The sequence below is a fragment of the Panthera tigris genome, chromosome A2 (assembly GCF_018350195.1).
Source record: "Panthera tigris isolate Pti1 chromosome A2, P.tigris_Pti1_mat1.1, whole genome shotgun sequence".
NCBI lineage: Eukaryota > Metazoa > Chordata > Mammalia > Carnivora > Felidae > Panthera > Panthera tigris.
The window spans coordinates 18559927-18576906 of NC_056661.1; the positions used below are offsets into that span (position 1 = coordinate 18559927).

Genomic DNA, 16980 nt, shown 5'->3' on the forward strand with positions numbered 1-16980 from the left:
CGGATGCTCAACTGACTAAGACACCCAGGCACCCCTCCTTGAATGTTTTAATTACTATGGCGAAAAGAAGCAGTTTGAGAGTTTAAGTACTATTTTTAGGTAACCTAGCTATTTGAGAGTGGTGGTTCCTGGGAGCGGTGGGGTGGGCTGCCTCTGCATCAGACTCATTTTGTGTGGTTAATAATGGGTTGAATCTCACAACTTTTCCTTCATTCTTAGAGAGCAGAAACTACTAGGGAGCTGTTCTTTCAGAATTTTAGTTAAGATATCTTAGTTTCATTCTCTGTGGGCTTTTCTGCATATGAGGAAACATTTAAGTTTACTATGAATTGAGTTGGTGCCACATACGCATTTGTTCCTCGTGTTTACTGAGTGGAAAGCATTTACTGACTGAGCTTCCTGTGTGCATGGGACATTCATTAGCTCTGGGGAGGCAGCCTGAGCAGAAGAGAGTTGCTTCTTTCCTGGAGCCGGGCTTCCATTAGAATATTCTAGTTTCCAGGGACCAAGACTGTCTGGACAGAGTAGGGTCACAAAAGCTTGTTCCTCATGGATGTATGTCTTTCCCTGTCCCACCCTCACACAAGGCATGTGCTTTAGTCATATATAGATAGGGGTTAGTATCAGTGACAGAAAGGGCCAGAAGGATTCTTTCCTGCTAAACTCGGTCCTTGGAAGCTTGGGGTCCTCACCTGTCACTGTATAATGCTTTTGATTCCCTAGTTGTGTTCCTGCTGATTGATTTGGTAAACTTGAAATACACCTGGCTCCAGGGCAGATATTATGTATTTTGGTATACAAAAGATACCACCTCTTAGGCATTGCTGAAAACTTGACTTTTTATTTCTGTGCATCACTGGAGAGTCCCCAAGGTCATGGTTGGAGAAAGGAAGTGTTGGTGTGGCCATTGGCAGATGCAGAGGATTACCAGCTCCAACCCCAACTAGATTTGGTTCCTTTGAGTGAGGGCACTTATCTGAAATGGGTCTCAGGGTCTGGGGCCCCCTGGGCTTCCTACCTCAGCCTGTCCTTTCGCTGTTGGGGACCCATGCCCCAGGAGCCTGGTGGAGGTCCCCTGCTCAGATATTCTTCATCTACCCCATAACAAGCTCTGTGGTGCTGTTTGGTGCTGAATGTTCACCTGGCCCAAGGAGGGGTGTGATAGGTACCTAGGGTACCATGGGGCTCTCTTCCCTGGTGCTAGTGGGCAGGAGGATAGGCCTTTGCCAAGAGAAGAGGGAGAGGGCAGACTCATTGGCTGCTCTGGGATAGCAGTGTGCCAAAGGGCTATGCTGTGTCCAGGCTTTGCAGGTTATAACACTTTTAAGGTTTTTCTGCTCCCTAGGGTGAATTGTCTGGGACTAAGGGATGGAACTGCCTGGCAGCTATGCCCATTTTTCACACTGTATGTTACGACTGTTGAGCATGTGTTCAGAGAGCAGGGGCTTCACTAAGCTCTGGGAAGGTCCCTCTTCACAGAGTTGTATTTCACTGGGGTCAAGGGCAGCACTGAGCTCAGACTCAGTGGCAGACACTGCACTGGGTACTGGTACAGAGGAATGAGTTACCCATACCCACTACCCATTTTTTGGTAGGAGATCTTGGGAAGCTTCTGTTAGCCAGAAGGTTGTGAGTTCAGCTGAGACATACATATTCTTGGGCTTCCCTGAGCACTTCCTGTGTTCTAGAGGATATAATGTGAGTGCATGTATGCAGTAATAAAATGAGTGGCTGTGTCAGGAAGACTGGGTGATTCTGCCTGTAGTCTTTCTCTGGTTCCAGAGAGCACCTTCTCCATATTTTGGCCACAGTCTCTGTGTGAGTGACCATGGTTGAATGTTACCTCTCTTTGGGCCTTGTTCCTTGAAAAAAATGAAGAGGAGGCTCTCTGGAGTGCCTCCATCTCTGAATGACCAAGTGTGTGAGTAAGAGACTATGTAAAGGCCTTCCAGTGGGATGTCCTAGTTTGGGTGTTTGAATGCAGCCTGCCAAGTTCCTAGCACGGGGAGATGTGACCCTTGCTTATAGGAATCCAGCATCAGAAAGACACAAGGCTGCTTTTTGCCAAGTTTGAAAAAGATCTTTTCTCCCTAGAGCATGGAAAACCAACATACAGCCTTTGGAGTTGTGCCCTGGACATCGTCTGCTTGCTAAATGCAGAGGCACTTAGTCATACCCATGAAACAGATACTTCACATCATCATGTGTCCGCAGATAGCAGACTGAGCTTATGTTCCGGGTAGGACAGGGTGTGTCTCGTTCTGTTGCTGTTTTCAAATAAGCTGAGAATTTTTAAAGGGAGAATCCGATTAGGAAAGTAAAAGATCAACTGGATCTAAGAAGTAGACAAATAAGTAAATTAAAGAGTAAAGAGATAGGAAGAAGCTAAAAAAAACATTCTTGTAGCCTCCCCATTCATTCATTAGGTGTGTATCTGGAGCTATGTGTGATTAGCATGGGTGAGTGACTGTGACAAATGTGTCCCTGCCCCTCCACATCTTACAGTCTTGTAGGGTGTTGGTCAAGCTGAGCCATTTACTCAATAAGAATTAAAATGTGTAATAAAGGAAAGGCCATTAAGAGAAGCAGTATGCAACAATAAACTCCAAAATTACAATTTAAAATAGTACAAAACAGGGACTCCTGGGTGGCTTAGTCGGTTGGGCATCTGACTTCAGCTCAGGTCAAAATCTCTCAGCCTGTGGGATCGAGCCCCGTGTCGGGCTCTGTGATGACAGCTCAGAGTCTGGAGCCTGCTTCGGATTCTGTGTCTCCCTCTCTGTCTGCCCCTTCCCCACTCACACTCTGTCTCTTTCTCTCAAAAATAAATAAACACATTAAAAAATAAAATAGTATGAAACAAAAGACAGACATTTTTAAAAGTTAAGTGATAGGGGGCGCCTGGGTGGCGCAGTCGGTTAAGCGTCCGACTTCAGCCAGGTCACGATCTCGCGGTCCGTGAGTTCGAGCCCTGCGTCAGGCTCTGGGCTGATGGCTCGGAGCCTGGAGCCTGTTTCCGATTCTGTGTCTCCCTCTCTCTCTGCCCCTCCCCCGTTCATGCTCTGTCTCTCTCTGTCCCAAAAATAAATAAAAAACGTTGAAAAAAAAAAAATTAAAAAAAAAAAAAAGTTAAGTGATAAACTAAGCTATAAAAGGGGTATGAAGGCACAGACTGTTAAGAAACTGGGAGACACAAAAACACAGAAAAGAGTTCAAAGACAAACCTTTAACTTGGAGCACTTGATAGGGATCTGAGTAGAAGACCTCTACCCAGAGTACGGTGAACTTGGGTATCGAGGAGTCAAGAGTGGTTCCTTCTTTGCCTTTCCTGGTAGAGGACTCTGCAGCAGTCACTGGGAGTTAAGTGGTTTTTGGATCGATGCCTACAGGGCCCCAGCTTCTAAGTCCCTGGTCATTTGGTGTTCCCTTGAAGAAGTGTGGCACTTAACACTGTTGGTAAGTCTGTAATGGGCAAAAGTGACCCAGCCATCTAGTGGTGGCTGGGAGGAGAAGTCCCTATTGAGGAATGGGTCTGAAATCCCATGAGAGCTGCCTGGTCACCTGTGGCCTTGGGATAGAACAAGGTAGTGGAAACAGGAAGGAGGACAGTGTTATATCTGTTATTTATCTAGCACTGATGAGAGTGTGGGATCATGCCAAATGATAAAACATCTTCATTAATTTTCTAAGGTAGGTGAATTTCAAATCCTTTTTCATACCTTTGCAGAGCAGCTCTATGTGTTTTTCTGAGCCTTGAGGAAACAAGTGCTGTCTTAGAAACTAGGAATATGTAAACCTGAGTGACATGTACACCGGGAGGTAGAGGTGGACAGTGATGAGGTTGGGACAGGGCAGTAGCCACAGGGGCTGCAATCTGGATGCTGTTCAGAATATGCCAGACACATGAATGAGGGAGGACAGGGCTTTTCAGTCCTGAGAAGGTGGTGAAGAAGACACAGAGAGATGAAATGGAGCAGGAGTGCTGCTCTATTGTTTGCTCTGTTGTTTGCTGCTCTCTTGTAGTGCTGCTCTACTGTTTTAGAATTTTTATTAGTTTGAAATGATGGTAAGAGCCAAGACCTTTACCTTCACATGTTTACAAGTCCTTAGCAGAGAACGTAGATCAACATTACACATAACCTGAGTATATCTGCCACTGAGCTTTTTTTTTTATACCTTAATGTTCTATTGTATTTTTTTTAATGTTTATTTTTGAGAGAGAGAGAATGTGTGCAAGTGGGGGAGGGGCAGAGAGAGAGACTGAGGATCCAAAGCAGGCTCGCTCAAATTCATGAACTGATCATGATCATGACCTGAGCCGAAGTCGGGTGCTTGACTGACTGAGCCACCCATGTGTCCCTTTGTTGTATTTTTTGTAAGGTCCTGTTTTAGGAAGGAAAGCAGTTATCAATTTGGAGACCCTTGTAAATCCCTCCTTTTCCCTTAGCCCTCTCTTTCTAGAGTGACCATGATTCTGAACTTGGCCCTGAAGATCATGTGCTTGATTTTATTTATTACAAACATATGAATGTATAAACTATATATAAACATTTTGCATAAATAGTACTTACATCTTTATGCAATGGGCATTTTCTGCTAAACACTTTTTGAGGTTTATCAATTTTGTTTCTTAAATTTTAGTTCATTTTAATTGTCCTACTGAGTTCCCATGGCGTGAAGTGCCTGTTGATGCTTTCTCAGTTGATGGACGTTGGCATTGTTTCTAGCATTTCAGTGTTCACTCTGTCTCTGTCTGTATGTGTGCATACATGTATCTCTGCTTGTATATTCCTCAGGGTGTGTGTCTAGGAGTGGAAGGGCCCAGCTGTGTGGTGTGTTCTCTGTTTCATCCCCTCCATGATACAACATTTGAACATTTTCACCCATTCGCATTGGCATGGAATGGTTTTTCATGTTGCTTTAATTTTTTTCCCCCCTGATTATTAGTGAGGTTGAACCATCTTTTTGTATGTTGACTGCTATTTAGGTTTTTTCTGTGAGTTTACTTCTTTTTGCCTTCAACCAATTTTTATTGTTTTAGGGCACTTGATGTATTTTGATGGAGATCCTTTAGCCATCATATGCATTGGAAAAGCTCTCTCCCAGGCTGGGGTTGGTCCTTCTAACTTTCTTTATGATGTCCTTTACTGTATAGAAATTTAAAATTCAAATTCTTTTTTTTTTTTTTAATGTTCTAACTTTTGGTTCTTTCTTTAAATTTTTTTTTTTAAGTTTACTTATTTATTGAGAGAGAAAGAGAGGGGAGGGGCAGAGAGAGAGAGAAAGAGAATCCCAGGCCCAGCCTGATGTGGGGTTCGAACTCACGAACCATGAAATCATGACCTGAGCTGAAACCAAGAGTCAGACACATTACTGACTGACCCACCCAGGCACCCCTAAAATTCAAATTCTAATTTATCTTTTTTTTTTTAAGATTAAAAAAAGTTTTTGAGATAATTGTGGATTTACATGGCAGTTGTTAAATAATACAGAGATCCTATGTATGCTTTATACCCAGCTTCTTCCCATGGTAACCTCTTGCAAAACTATAGTACAACATTACAACCAGGATACTGACATTAATACATCAGAATACAGAATGTGTTCATTACCACAGGATCCCTCACTTGGCCCTTTTATAGCTATACCTATTTCCTTCATGCCCTGAGCACCTCTTAAACCCCTGCAATCACTAATCTGTTCTCCATTTCTATAATTTTGTCACTTCAAGAACATTATAGGGGTCGTGGTGGGGAAAAAAAGAATATGATAAAAATATAATGTATATAATATGTATATGTAATGTATGTATAAAAATATAGTATGTATTCCCTTGAGATTCATCCAAGTTGTTGAGTGTATCAATCAATAGCTCATTCCTTTTTTATTGTTCTTCAGTATTCCATGATATGGATATGCCATAGCTTGTTTAACCATTCATCCATTGAAGGACAGACATCTGGATTGTGCTATTGGTTGAAAAAGCTGTTTTCCCCCATTGAATTGCTTTTGTATCTTTGTCAAAAATCAGTTGAGGGGCACCTGGGTGGCTCAGTTGAGCATCCAACTCTTGATTTCAACTCAGGTCATGATCCCAGGGTCGTGGGATTGAGCCCCACGTCGGGTTCTGTGCTGAGCATGGAGTCTGCTTGGGATATTCTCTCTCTCTCTCTCTCTCTCTCTCTCTCTCTCTCTCTCTCAATCTAAAATAAATAAATAAATAAATAAATAAATAAATAATCAATCAATCTATTTCTGGGTTCTCAATTCTGTTCCATTGATTTATGTTAGTCCCTCCACTAATAACAGTCTTGATTTTTGTAACTAGCTAAGTTTTGATATTAGGTAGAATAATTCTTCTTTTTTCTTCTTTTTCAAAATTATTTTTGGCTGTATAGCTCCTTTGCCTCTCCATATAAATTTGAGAATAGTCTTGTCTATGTCTACAAAATTTCTTTCTAGAATTTTGATAGGGATTTCATTAAACCTTAAATTAGTTTCCTAGGGCTACTGTAAACAATTACCACAACCTTAGTGGCTTAGGTAATATACATTTATTTTCTCACAACTCTGGAGACCAGAAGTCCAAAATCAAGGAGTTGGCAAGGGCTGTGCTCTGTCTGTGGACTCTGGAGATGAGTTTATTCCTTGTCTATTCTATTTTCTGGTAGCTGCTGGTATTCCTTGGCTTGTGGCCACATCACTCCAATCTTCTCTTCCTCAATTTTCACATCTCCTTCTCCCTCTGTGGTGTGTATAGTCTTGCTCTGCCTCTCTCTTATAATGACAATTGTGGTTGGATTTAAGGTCCACCTGGGCGGGTGCCTGGGTGGCTCAGTTGGTTGAACGTCCCACATTGGGTCAGGTCCTGATCTCAGTTTGTGAGTTTGAGCCCCACATTGGGCTTGCTGTTGTCAGTGCAGAGCCCCATTTGGATCCTCTCTTCCCTTCTCTGTCTGCCCCTCCCCTGGTCGCACTCTCACTCTCAAAAGAAAGTAAATTAAAAAAAAAAAAAAAAGGTCCACCTGGGTAATCTCCCTAGGTCAAGATTCTTTTTTTTTTTAATTTTTTTTAATGTTTATTTATTTTTGAGACAGCGCAAGAGACAGAGTGCAAGTGGCGGAGGGGCAGAGAGAGAGGGAGACACAGAATCTGGAGCGGGCTCCAGGCTCTGAGCTGTCAGCACAGAGCCTGATACGGGGCTGTAATTCACAAATTGTGAGATCATGACCTGAGCCAAAGTCAGACACTTAACCGACTGAGCTACTCAGGTTCCCTCCTTTTTTTTTTTTAATGCTTATTTATTTATTTAAAAAACATTTTTTTTAACGTTTATTTATTTTTGAGACAGAGAGAGACAGAGCATGAACGGGGGAGGGGCAGAGAGAGAGGGAGACACAGATTCGGAAGCAGGCTCCAGGCTCCGAGCCATCAGCCCAGAGCCCGACGCGGGGCTCGAACTCATGGACCGCGAGATCGTGACCTGAGCCGAAGTTGGACGCTTAACTGACTGAGCCACCCAGGCGCCCCAATGTTTATTCATTTTTGAGAGAGGCTGGGTGTGTGTGTGTGTGTGTGTGTGTGTGTGTGTGTGTGCGCGCGCGCGCGCGTGCGTTCACACACAGAGGAAGGACAAAGAGGGAGAGAGAGAATTCCAAGCAGGCTCCACACTGCCAGCGCAGAGTCCGACCTGGGACTTGGTCCCACAAACTATGAGATCATTACCTGAGTCAGTTCCATTACCTGAGTAAGGAACCCCACAATTTTGTATTTTGTTCTGCAACTCTAGTTCTGTTTTGCCTGGCCTTTTGTCGTTGTTGTTTTTTTCTATTTTTTTTTTTTTCAGAGAGAGAGAGAGAGCACAAGTGGGGTGAGGGGCAGAGGTAGAGAGAGAATCTTAAGCAGGCTCCACTCTAAGTGTGGAGCCTGATTGGGGCTCAATCCCATGATCCTGGGATCATGACCTGAGCCAAAATCAAGAGGTGGATGCTTAACTGACTGAGCCACCTAGACACCCCATGACCTGGCTTTTTCGGATACTCTAGGATTTATCTTATTTATGATGGAGAAGGGAGAGAGGACCCTAATTGTATTTGGTTTTCTACGTGAATGACCACTGGTCTGGGTGCCTTTGAACAGCTCCTTTGCAAGCTGATTTTGGGCTTTCCCTCTAGTTCCTCAGTCCACTTCTACTCTGCTGCTGACAGGGGAGGGTAAGGGAGGTGTACTGCCTCATTACTGGAAAGTAGAGGTAGAAGTCCAGGTTCCTTACTCACCTTTTTTTTTTTTTAACTTTTTATTTATTTTTGAGAAAGATGTGAGCAGGGGAGGGGCAGAGAGAGAGGGAGACACAGAATCTGAAGCAGGCTCCAGGCTCTGAGCTGTCAGCATGGAGCCCGACGTGGGGCTCAAACTCACGAGCTGTGAGATCATGACCTGAGCGGAAGTCGTGGGGCTCGAACTCATGAGCTGTGAAATCATGACCTGAGCGGAAGTCGGGACGCTTAACCGACTGAGCCACCCAATCACCTTTTTTTTTTTTTTTTTAACTGAAGTATAATTAACTAACATACAGTGTTCTGTTAGTTTCAGGCATACAATATAGTGATTCAACAATTGTATACCTTCCTCAGTGCTCACCACAATAAGTGTAGTCACCATACATTATTACAGTATTATTGACTATATTCCCTATGCTGTACTTTTTATCTCCATGGCTTATTTATTTTATAAACTGGAAGTTTGTACCTCTTAATCACCTTTATCTATTTTCCTCATTCCTCCACTTACTTCCCCTCTGGCAACTGTCAGTTCTCTATATTTAAGAGTCTGCTTTTTGTTTGTTTGCCCCACTCAGCCTTTTTCGACACCTGAGGACTGGTAAAGTCCTTTTTAACTGTTGGGTGGGGGTGGGAATTCTAGTTCCTTAGGCCTCTTTACCACTGAGCACTGGTGAAAGTTCTGGCACCATCCCTGCAGGTAGGGGGAGACACTCCTGTTATATTGCTTGGATGGGCATAGAAATCTTGGTTTGGTTTCCATTGAAACCTAGGGACTAGAGAAGTAGGAGGGGTGGTGCATTGTTAACTGGCCAGTGGGGATGAAAGTCCCAGCTCCTTACTTGGCCTGCTCTTGACACTGCCCCAGTGGGGATATTAGGGAGCCTTATTACAGCATCATGAGGGTGGAAGTCTTAGGCTCTCCACTTGGCCTTTACTGGCACGGGTGGGAGTGGGGCCACAGTTTTTTTCTGTGGTGTTTGGCCAGAATAGAGCCTTTATTGTCTAAATGTTTTCTGTCTTGCTAGGCTACTCCCTTCCTGCTCCTTTGGCTAAAGAGAGCAGACTTTTGTTGGGGCTGTTTTTTGTGTCATCTGTTGGCATTTCTAGGTTGCCAGCCTCTTCAGCTTCAATTCTGGGATATATGAGGCAAAAAGAAAACCCAGGGAACTCACCACTGTGTCTTTCCTTGAGTCCTGGGGTCCCTCATTGGTCTGCCTTCTTCTCTTAACTTTTTAGAGTCTGATGTTTATTTTATATATACTGTCTAGGATTTTTTGTTGTGTTTAGTGGGAAATGAGGGGAAAAAATACATCTATCTCATAATTCTTAGAAGTGGTAGTACAGTTTTTTTCTTTTATGCTTTGTTTTTTAATGTCTTGTTAAATGTAATCATTCTTTATCCTGACATTTATTTCACTATATTGTAAAATTTTTAAAGTTCTCCTTTTTTACATTTGTGTATGTAATCCACCTGGGATTTATCTTATTTACGATGGAGAAGGGAGAGAGGACCTAACTGTATTTGGTTTTCTACATAAATGACCACTGGTCATTTGAACAGCTCCTTTGCAAGCTGATTTTGGGCTTTCCCTCTAGTTTCAGAGTCCACTTCTACTCTGCCGCTATAATACTGCTTTAAATACAGTAGCTTTATGATAAGTCTTTGTTTGGTAGGTTAGGACTCCCAGCCTTCAAAATTGTTTTACTTGGATTTTGGCTCTCATGAATTTTAGTTCAAAAACAAAGTAAGAATGGGAATGGCAAAATCCGTAACAACACAAACAAAACACAAAAAACCCAAACTGTTGGAATTGGTTTGGATTTGATTGACTTCACAGTACACACTGCCCATTTCAGTGGCCTTTTTTTTTTTTAAAGTAATACTATTTACTTTGTATTATCCTGGTCAGAAAACATTATGTAGCCCCTGGGCCGCTTGGCTCAGGGCAGGGCTTAATTTTTTTCTAGAATGGGAAATTGCTTGTTATGACTGTGGTCACCTTGAGGACACCCAGCAAGTCCCACAGTGCATCTATGTGGCTGTCAGCCTTGGAGCAAATGTTCTGAGCTGTCTGCACTGAAGTGGGTGAGGGGTTTGAGGGACAATGTGCAGGGTTCTAATTTCTCTTTTGGGGGTGGGGGGCAAGAGGCCAAATAAGTTTTGTTTAGGGGCACGGAGTTTGCAAATACGTTTTTGATAAACAAATCCTATGATTAGTGTTTGGGGTGTGAGGAGTGGGCAGTTGCTGAACTTGTCTGTGCAAATTCTTGTTTTTTGGTTTTTGGTTTTTTTAGTCTCTTCAAAAGCATTGTTTTAAGATGTAATAATTGTTACATTTGCCACATTGTTTGATCTCCACATACACACACAGCATTTTTTTTCCCTTGAAACATTTCAAAGTAAATTGCAGAGATTTTTGATACTTCAGCCGTAAATCCTTCAAAATTGAGGACAGTCTCTTATAGAACCACCCCACCATTGTCTCACCTAAGAACATTAACAATAAATCCAGTCTCCAGCCCAGCGACGCAATTCCCAATTGCTCCTTTTGAAGCTGGGCTTGTGTGTTTTCTGTTTTTTGGGGTTAAAAAAAATTTTTTTGTTTTAAGTAAATTCAGATCCAGTCAAGATGCACACTCTACATCTGGTTTCTGTTCCTAAATCTAGAACAGCCCCCTTGTGTTTAGGGGTATCAGCATTTGGACAGACCAAGCCAGTTATCTTGTAGAAGGTCCACATTCTAGACTTGTCTGATTGTGTCTTCATGACTCCTGTGTTTGCTGTAAACAGGGAGTTAGGTCTAGAGCAGCATTGCCCAACAGCAGTATACACGATGTGAACCACACACGTGATTTAATATGTTCTGGTAGCCACATGAAAAAAATGTTTATTAAAAAAAATTTTTTTAATGTTTATTTATTTTTGAGACAGAGAGAGACAGAGCATGAACGGGGGGGAGGGTCAGAGAGAGAGGGAGACACAGAATCTGAAGCAGGCTCCAGGCTCTGAGCTGTCAGCACAGAGCCTGATGTGGAGCTTGAACTCGTGAACCGCGAGATCATGACCTGAGCCGAAGTTGGACACTTACCCGACTGAGCCACCCAGGTGCCCCGAAAAAAATATGTTTAAATAAGAAGATGCAATTGGGGGATGCCTGGGTGGCTCAGTTGGTTAAGCGTCCCACTCTGGGTATCGACTCAGGTCTTAATCTCATGGTTTGTGAGATCGAGCCCTGCGTGGGGCTTTGCACTGACAGCATGGAGCCCACTTGGGATTCTCTCTCTCCATTTTCTCTCTCCCCTTCCCTGCTCGCACATGTGCATGTGCACACTCCCTGTCTCTCTCAAATAAACAAAAGAAGATGGGATTTATTTCAGTAATGTGTTTCATTTTCCACATTTCTTTATTATTTATCATTTATTAATATTCATTATTTTCTTTATTTTTTAAAGTTTACTTATTTTGAGAGAGCGAGCACACACACAGCGGGGGAGGGGCAGAGAGGGAGAGAGAGAATCCCAAGCAGGCTCCGTGCTATCACGACATGGGGCTCGAACTCACAATACTGGGAGATTATTACCTGAGCTGAAATCGAGAGTCAGACACTCAACCAATTGAGCCACCCAGGTGCTGCTATGCTAACTTTTAAAAACCCAGTATGTATTTTACTGGGCCAGCCACATTTCTAGTGCTCAGTGGCCACATGTTGCTGATGCCTTTGAACTGGGCAGCACAGGGTGAGACTTGATCCAAGTCAGGGTAGATATTTTTGGCAAGAACACTTAAAGGGTAGTAACTGCCTGTGTACAACTTTGAAACCATGGGGTTTGCTAAAGTCTGAGTCTACTCTTCTTCTCTTTCAGGCCCTGGGATGGAGCCGGTGTGCAGAGGGCGGTGAGGACCCAGCTCTGGGACCACATCACTTGCCTCCTTTCTTAGTGAAACTGTTGGCTTGAGCAATCTCAGGCTCGGATGAGGATGTCTTCGGGCCTCTCGCTGCTGCTCCCCCTCTGGGGGAGGACCTTTCTTCTTCTGCTCACTGTGGCCGTGGCTCAGTCCCATTGGCCTTCGGAGGCCAGCAGGGACTGGGAGAACCAGCTTGAGGCGTCCATGCACTCAGTGCTTTCAGACCTTCACGAGGCTGTTCCCACAGTGGTGGGCATTCCTGATGGCACGGCTGTCGTTGGGCGCTCATTTCGAGTGACCATTCCAATGGATTTAATTGCTTCCAATGGAGAACTCATCAAGGTGAGATTGGATATAAAACTTACGTAAATGAGGGAGAATTCTCATCTGCATTTTAGTTGTTTTTTGTTTTTTTAGTTTTAGTTTTCCATTCTAAGCTCCAGCAACTCTGAGCTCAGTTCTTCTAGGACCTGTGCAGTTACCTTAAGAGAGGGACAACCACTGATGTTTATAAGAGGGTTCCCAGATATCCTAGAATAGCATCCTAAACTTTTATTCTTGCTCTCATTTTGAAGGTGTTACCATTAAAAAGCCTTTGCATCTGTGGTTTGGAAGATTCTTGGTCATCAGGTTAGGATTTGATGGAAGAGCTTTGTGTGTAGGCAGAGGTCTCCTGTCACTAACCATGGGATTAAACCCAAGAAATAACTGTTAAATGATTTGAACCTATTTTCTTTTTAAAGTTTTTATTTTTATTTGAGAGAGAGCGAGCACATGTGCTGGGGAGGGGCAGAGGGAGAAGAAGAGAGAGAATCTTAAGCAGGCTCCATGTTCAGTCAGGAGCCTGGTGTGGGACTCAATCCCATGACCCTGGGATCATGACCTGAGCCGAAAGCAAGAGTTGGACGCTCAACCAGTTTGTTTTGCTCACAATTTTGTGGCCAGGAATTCCAGGATTCAGAACTCATCTGGGAACCTCATTTCTGCTTCACATGGCACTAGCTAGAATGGCTCATCTGGAGCTGGAGGATCCATTTCCAAGATGTTGGGTTTTTTTGTTTTTTTTTTAATGCTTATTTATTTTTGAGAGAGAGTGTGTGTGCAAGAGCTGGGGAGGGGCAGAGAGAGGGAGACAGAGGATCCAAAGAGGGCTCTGTGTTGACAGCAAGAGAGCCCGATGCAGGGCTCAAACTCACAAACCACGAGATCATGACCTGAGCCGAAGTCACTTAACTGACTGAGCCACCCAGTGCCTCCTAAGATGGTTTATTAATGGCTGGCAAGTTGGTGCTGCCTGTTGACAGGGAGCTTAGCTGGGGCTGTTGGTTAGGGTCCTAGGTTCCTCTCCATGTAGACCTTTTCATGGGCTGCTTGGATTTCCTTACAGCACAATAACTGGGTTCCAAGATTGGGTATTCCAAGAAACAGGAAGTGGAAGCTGGCTTGGTAACTTGCATAACAACACTTCCATTGTACTCATTGGTCAAAGCACACACAGCCTTTGGTGGGTCCTTATCCTCTTTCCCCTCTGTGACCCATAAGCCCCAGGCATCTAGATTAGACATGGTCACAAATGCTATGGCCACTCTTTCCATTGAGAGGTGAGTCTGTGCCCCTTTCCCTTGAATCTGGGCAGACTCACTCCTTACCTGCACCTTCTTTGTGCTCCTTTCCTTTTCCCTGTTGGCCCCCTTCTCTTTAGCTCATGGCTTGTTCCCAGGGTGGGCCTTGTGATCTCAAAGGTGGTCATATTTCTGAAGATCCTAGCTTACTTGCACAGAGCTCTTTCTAATTTGCAGAAGATTTCCATGTAATCTTTGTAATGCCTCTGGAAGCCACAAGCTAGTTTGACCATTAGAAAAAGAAGAGTGGCAGTTTTGGAAGTACAGTCCTTGCCCAACTTCAAGTTTGAGCTTTTGAATATCCAAACCCTGCAGTGGTTGCCCTTGTTCAGTGGCCATTAGAATGTTTGACATGCATTAGTTTTGACGAGAGGTACCTTGAATCAATATAGTGAGCTGGGTATTTGCTGTATCTGGCAGAGAGACATTTAACAGGCTTATTCATCAGGGGAGTAAAGAAATTTTACTGGGAAAACAGGATTTTATCTGAGCACATTTATTTGTAGAAAGCAGACCATTTAGTAGCTGATTAGCCTGTGGAAGAACAGATGAAAATGTGTGATTCTTCTACCATCAGAGCTGTGTGGGGTGGGAAATCAGATCAGAAAGCCTGACTTCATCTCTGGAGCTTCCATTTCCCTGTATGTAAAACAAGATTGATAAATCTTTATATAAAAAGAGTTGAGGGGTGCCTGGGTGGCTCAGTCGCTTGGGCATCTGACTTTGGTCGAGGTCATGATCTCACGGTTCATGGGTTTGAGCTCCGCATCAGGCTCTGTGCTGACAGCTTAGAGCCTGGAGCCTGCTTTGAATTCTATGTCTCCCTTTCTCTCTGCCCCTTCCCTGCTCACACACTCTCTCTGTCTCTCAAAAATAAATAAACATTGAAAAAAAAAAAAGTTGAGTTTTTTTTTCTTATTATAACAATGATCTATAAATGTGTGTTGTAGGGGCACCTGGGGGGGGCTCAGTTAGTTGAGCATCCAATGCTTGATTTCTGCTAAGGTCATGATCCCAGGATGGTGGAATCAAGCCCATGTTGGCCTCGGCGCTGAGCGTGAATCCTGCTTAAGTTCTCTCTCTCTGTCTTTCTCTACCCGCCTCCCTCCCACCCCCCGTGCTTGCACTCTCTCTGTCTCTAAAATCAAAACAAAAACAAGCGATTTAAAAAAATGTATTCTTCGGGAATGTGGCTTTTATTTATTTTTAATTAAAAAATGTTTAATGTTTATTCATTTTTGAGAGAGAGGGAGAGAGAGAGAATGAGCAGGGGAGGGGCAGAGACAGAGGGAGACACAGAATCCAAAACAGGCTTCAGGCTCTGAGCTGTCAGTACAGAGCCCGATGTGGGGCTCAAACTCACAAACTGTGAGATCATGACCTGAGTTGAAGTCGGATACTTCACCGACTGAGCCACCCAGGCACCCCTTTAATTTTTTTTTTTTATGTTTATTTATCTTTGGGATAGGGACAGAGAGGGGGACAGAGGATTTGAATTGGAATGGCTTTGGACTTGAACTTACGAACCATGAGATCATGACCTGAGCCAAAGTTGGATGCTCAACCGACTGAGCCACCCAGGCACCATGACTTGCCCAGTATTCTTATGTATGTGAGGAATATTTCAGATCTTGGTCCCAAGGAATGTTCTTGGGGTGACCTCCAAATTATATCCATCACTATTACCATCATCCAAGCTACCACTTATTTCTTCCCAGGCTGTCTCCCTCTGATCTTGACCCTTTCGTCTGTTTTCCACACTGAGGCAAGAGAGATGTCCTTATCTTTGTAAAGCTTGAATCTGCAAACATCTCCCCTTCCCCCAACCATTACTGAGCTGCACTTAGGATCAAACCCCACATGATCTGGCCTCTGGTCTCCTCTCTTTCTCTCTCTTTTCCCTTCAGTGACTGTAAATCTCCTTTGGATTGTCAAAGCCTATGAGACTAAGCTTGTCCAAGCCTCATGTGGGGTTCTCAGGTGAGGGTTGGTCTTCCAGCCATTTTGGATGTGGCCAAATTGCCTAATGAGGACTCAAAGGCAGAACAGGGGCCTGTCCTGCAATCTGATGAGATTTGATAGTGTGGTTGTCATATTTGCTGTGACTAGTCAGGGGATATGCATGGGGATTGGTGGTGGACTAATTCAGTGCTCGCAGTAGATTAAGCAATAGTCTATTGAAGGGATAGAAAGTCCGTCACATTCTAAGTGAGCTGCCCTGGCCGCCTGCCCAAGTCTTGTTTGACCTGTGTGTGTCAAACCTGTGTGGGTATGCTGACTATTTCAGAAGTTTGTGGCAACTCTAGAAGTCACAGCAGAGGTTTGTACTGCTTCACATCAGCCAAGCGTGCCCCTCAGGTGACATCAGCTTCCCAAAGCAAGGGCTTCCCTGTACTTTACACACCAGGCAGAAAGGTAAAAGAAGAGGGGACCCACCTGTCTGGAGGAGGTAGCCTTGAGGTCCTAGACTCTCTGCTTTGCCCCACATCTGATACTTTTTAATGTCCAGACAACCCTTGTCCGGTTTCAGCTTGGCCTGCACCCATTGCTTCTCCTGCTGTTCTGTAGCTCTGCCTCAAGAATTGATTTGCTGCTATTGACCTCAACTTAATTCCCAGATCTATTCCATTGACCTGATAATGCAAGAAGGGGCTCTGAGCTGCCTCCAGGCCCAGTGGCCAGCATGACCTTCTGGAGAGACTTGTGCCTTGGAGCTCTCTTCTCTCCTGTGGGCTTAGGACACTCTAAAGCAGGTGGTCTTTGCATGTGCTCTCTTGGACCACTCTGGATACCTGTATGCAAAGCTCACCCCAGGTTGACTGTCCTTTGCTCTCACAGCTGCCTGTGAACCCTAGAGCAGCACCCTCCGTCTTCATCAGGGTTTGTGGGAATGGGTCCCACAGAAGCCAGCTTGGCCTTTGTTGGATAGATCATTGGCTGTCCCGAGCTGGCCACAGTGTAAGTTACCTGTCTCGACTCTTGCCTCCCTCAGGATTGGTGCCAGCTCCCTGCAGGTACCTCTCCTCTGACTTGAGTGAGCGAGGGACGGGCTGAGAAAGCTGATGATGTGCCGAGAGATGCTCTTACCACTCCTTTCTAGGGTGGTCAGGAGAGACATCTTTTGTGTCTCAGAATGATTGGCTGCCCCTTCAGAGCCCCCTCAGATGTC

The 16980-nt window shown here is 44.2% G+C and overlaps 1 protein-coding gene across 8 annotated transcripts in view; it reads left to right on the top strand.

The window, feature by feature from the left end:
* Positions 1–16980, top strand: part of DAG1 (dystroglycan 1) — a 70260-nt gene that overhangs the window by 37842 nt on the left and 15438 nt on the right. For all 8 annotated transcript variants that reach the window (XM_042978952.1, XM_042978957.1, XM_042978950.1 and 5 more), the window contains one exon: positions 12147–12531. In XM_042978952.1, the coding sequence (XP_042834886.1) occupies positions 12256–12531 (276 nt within the window). In that variant the 5' untranslated portion in view covers positions 12147–12255. The remainder of the gene's footprint in view (positions 1–12146; positions 12532–16980) is intronic.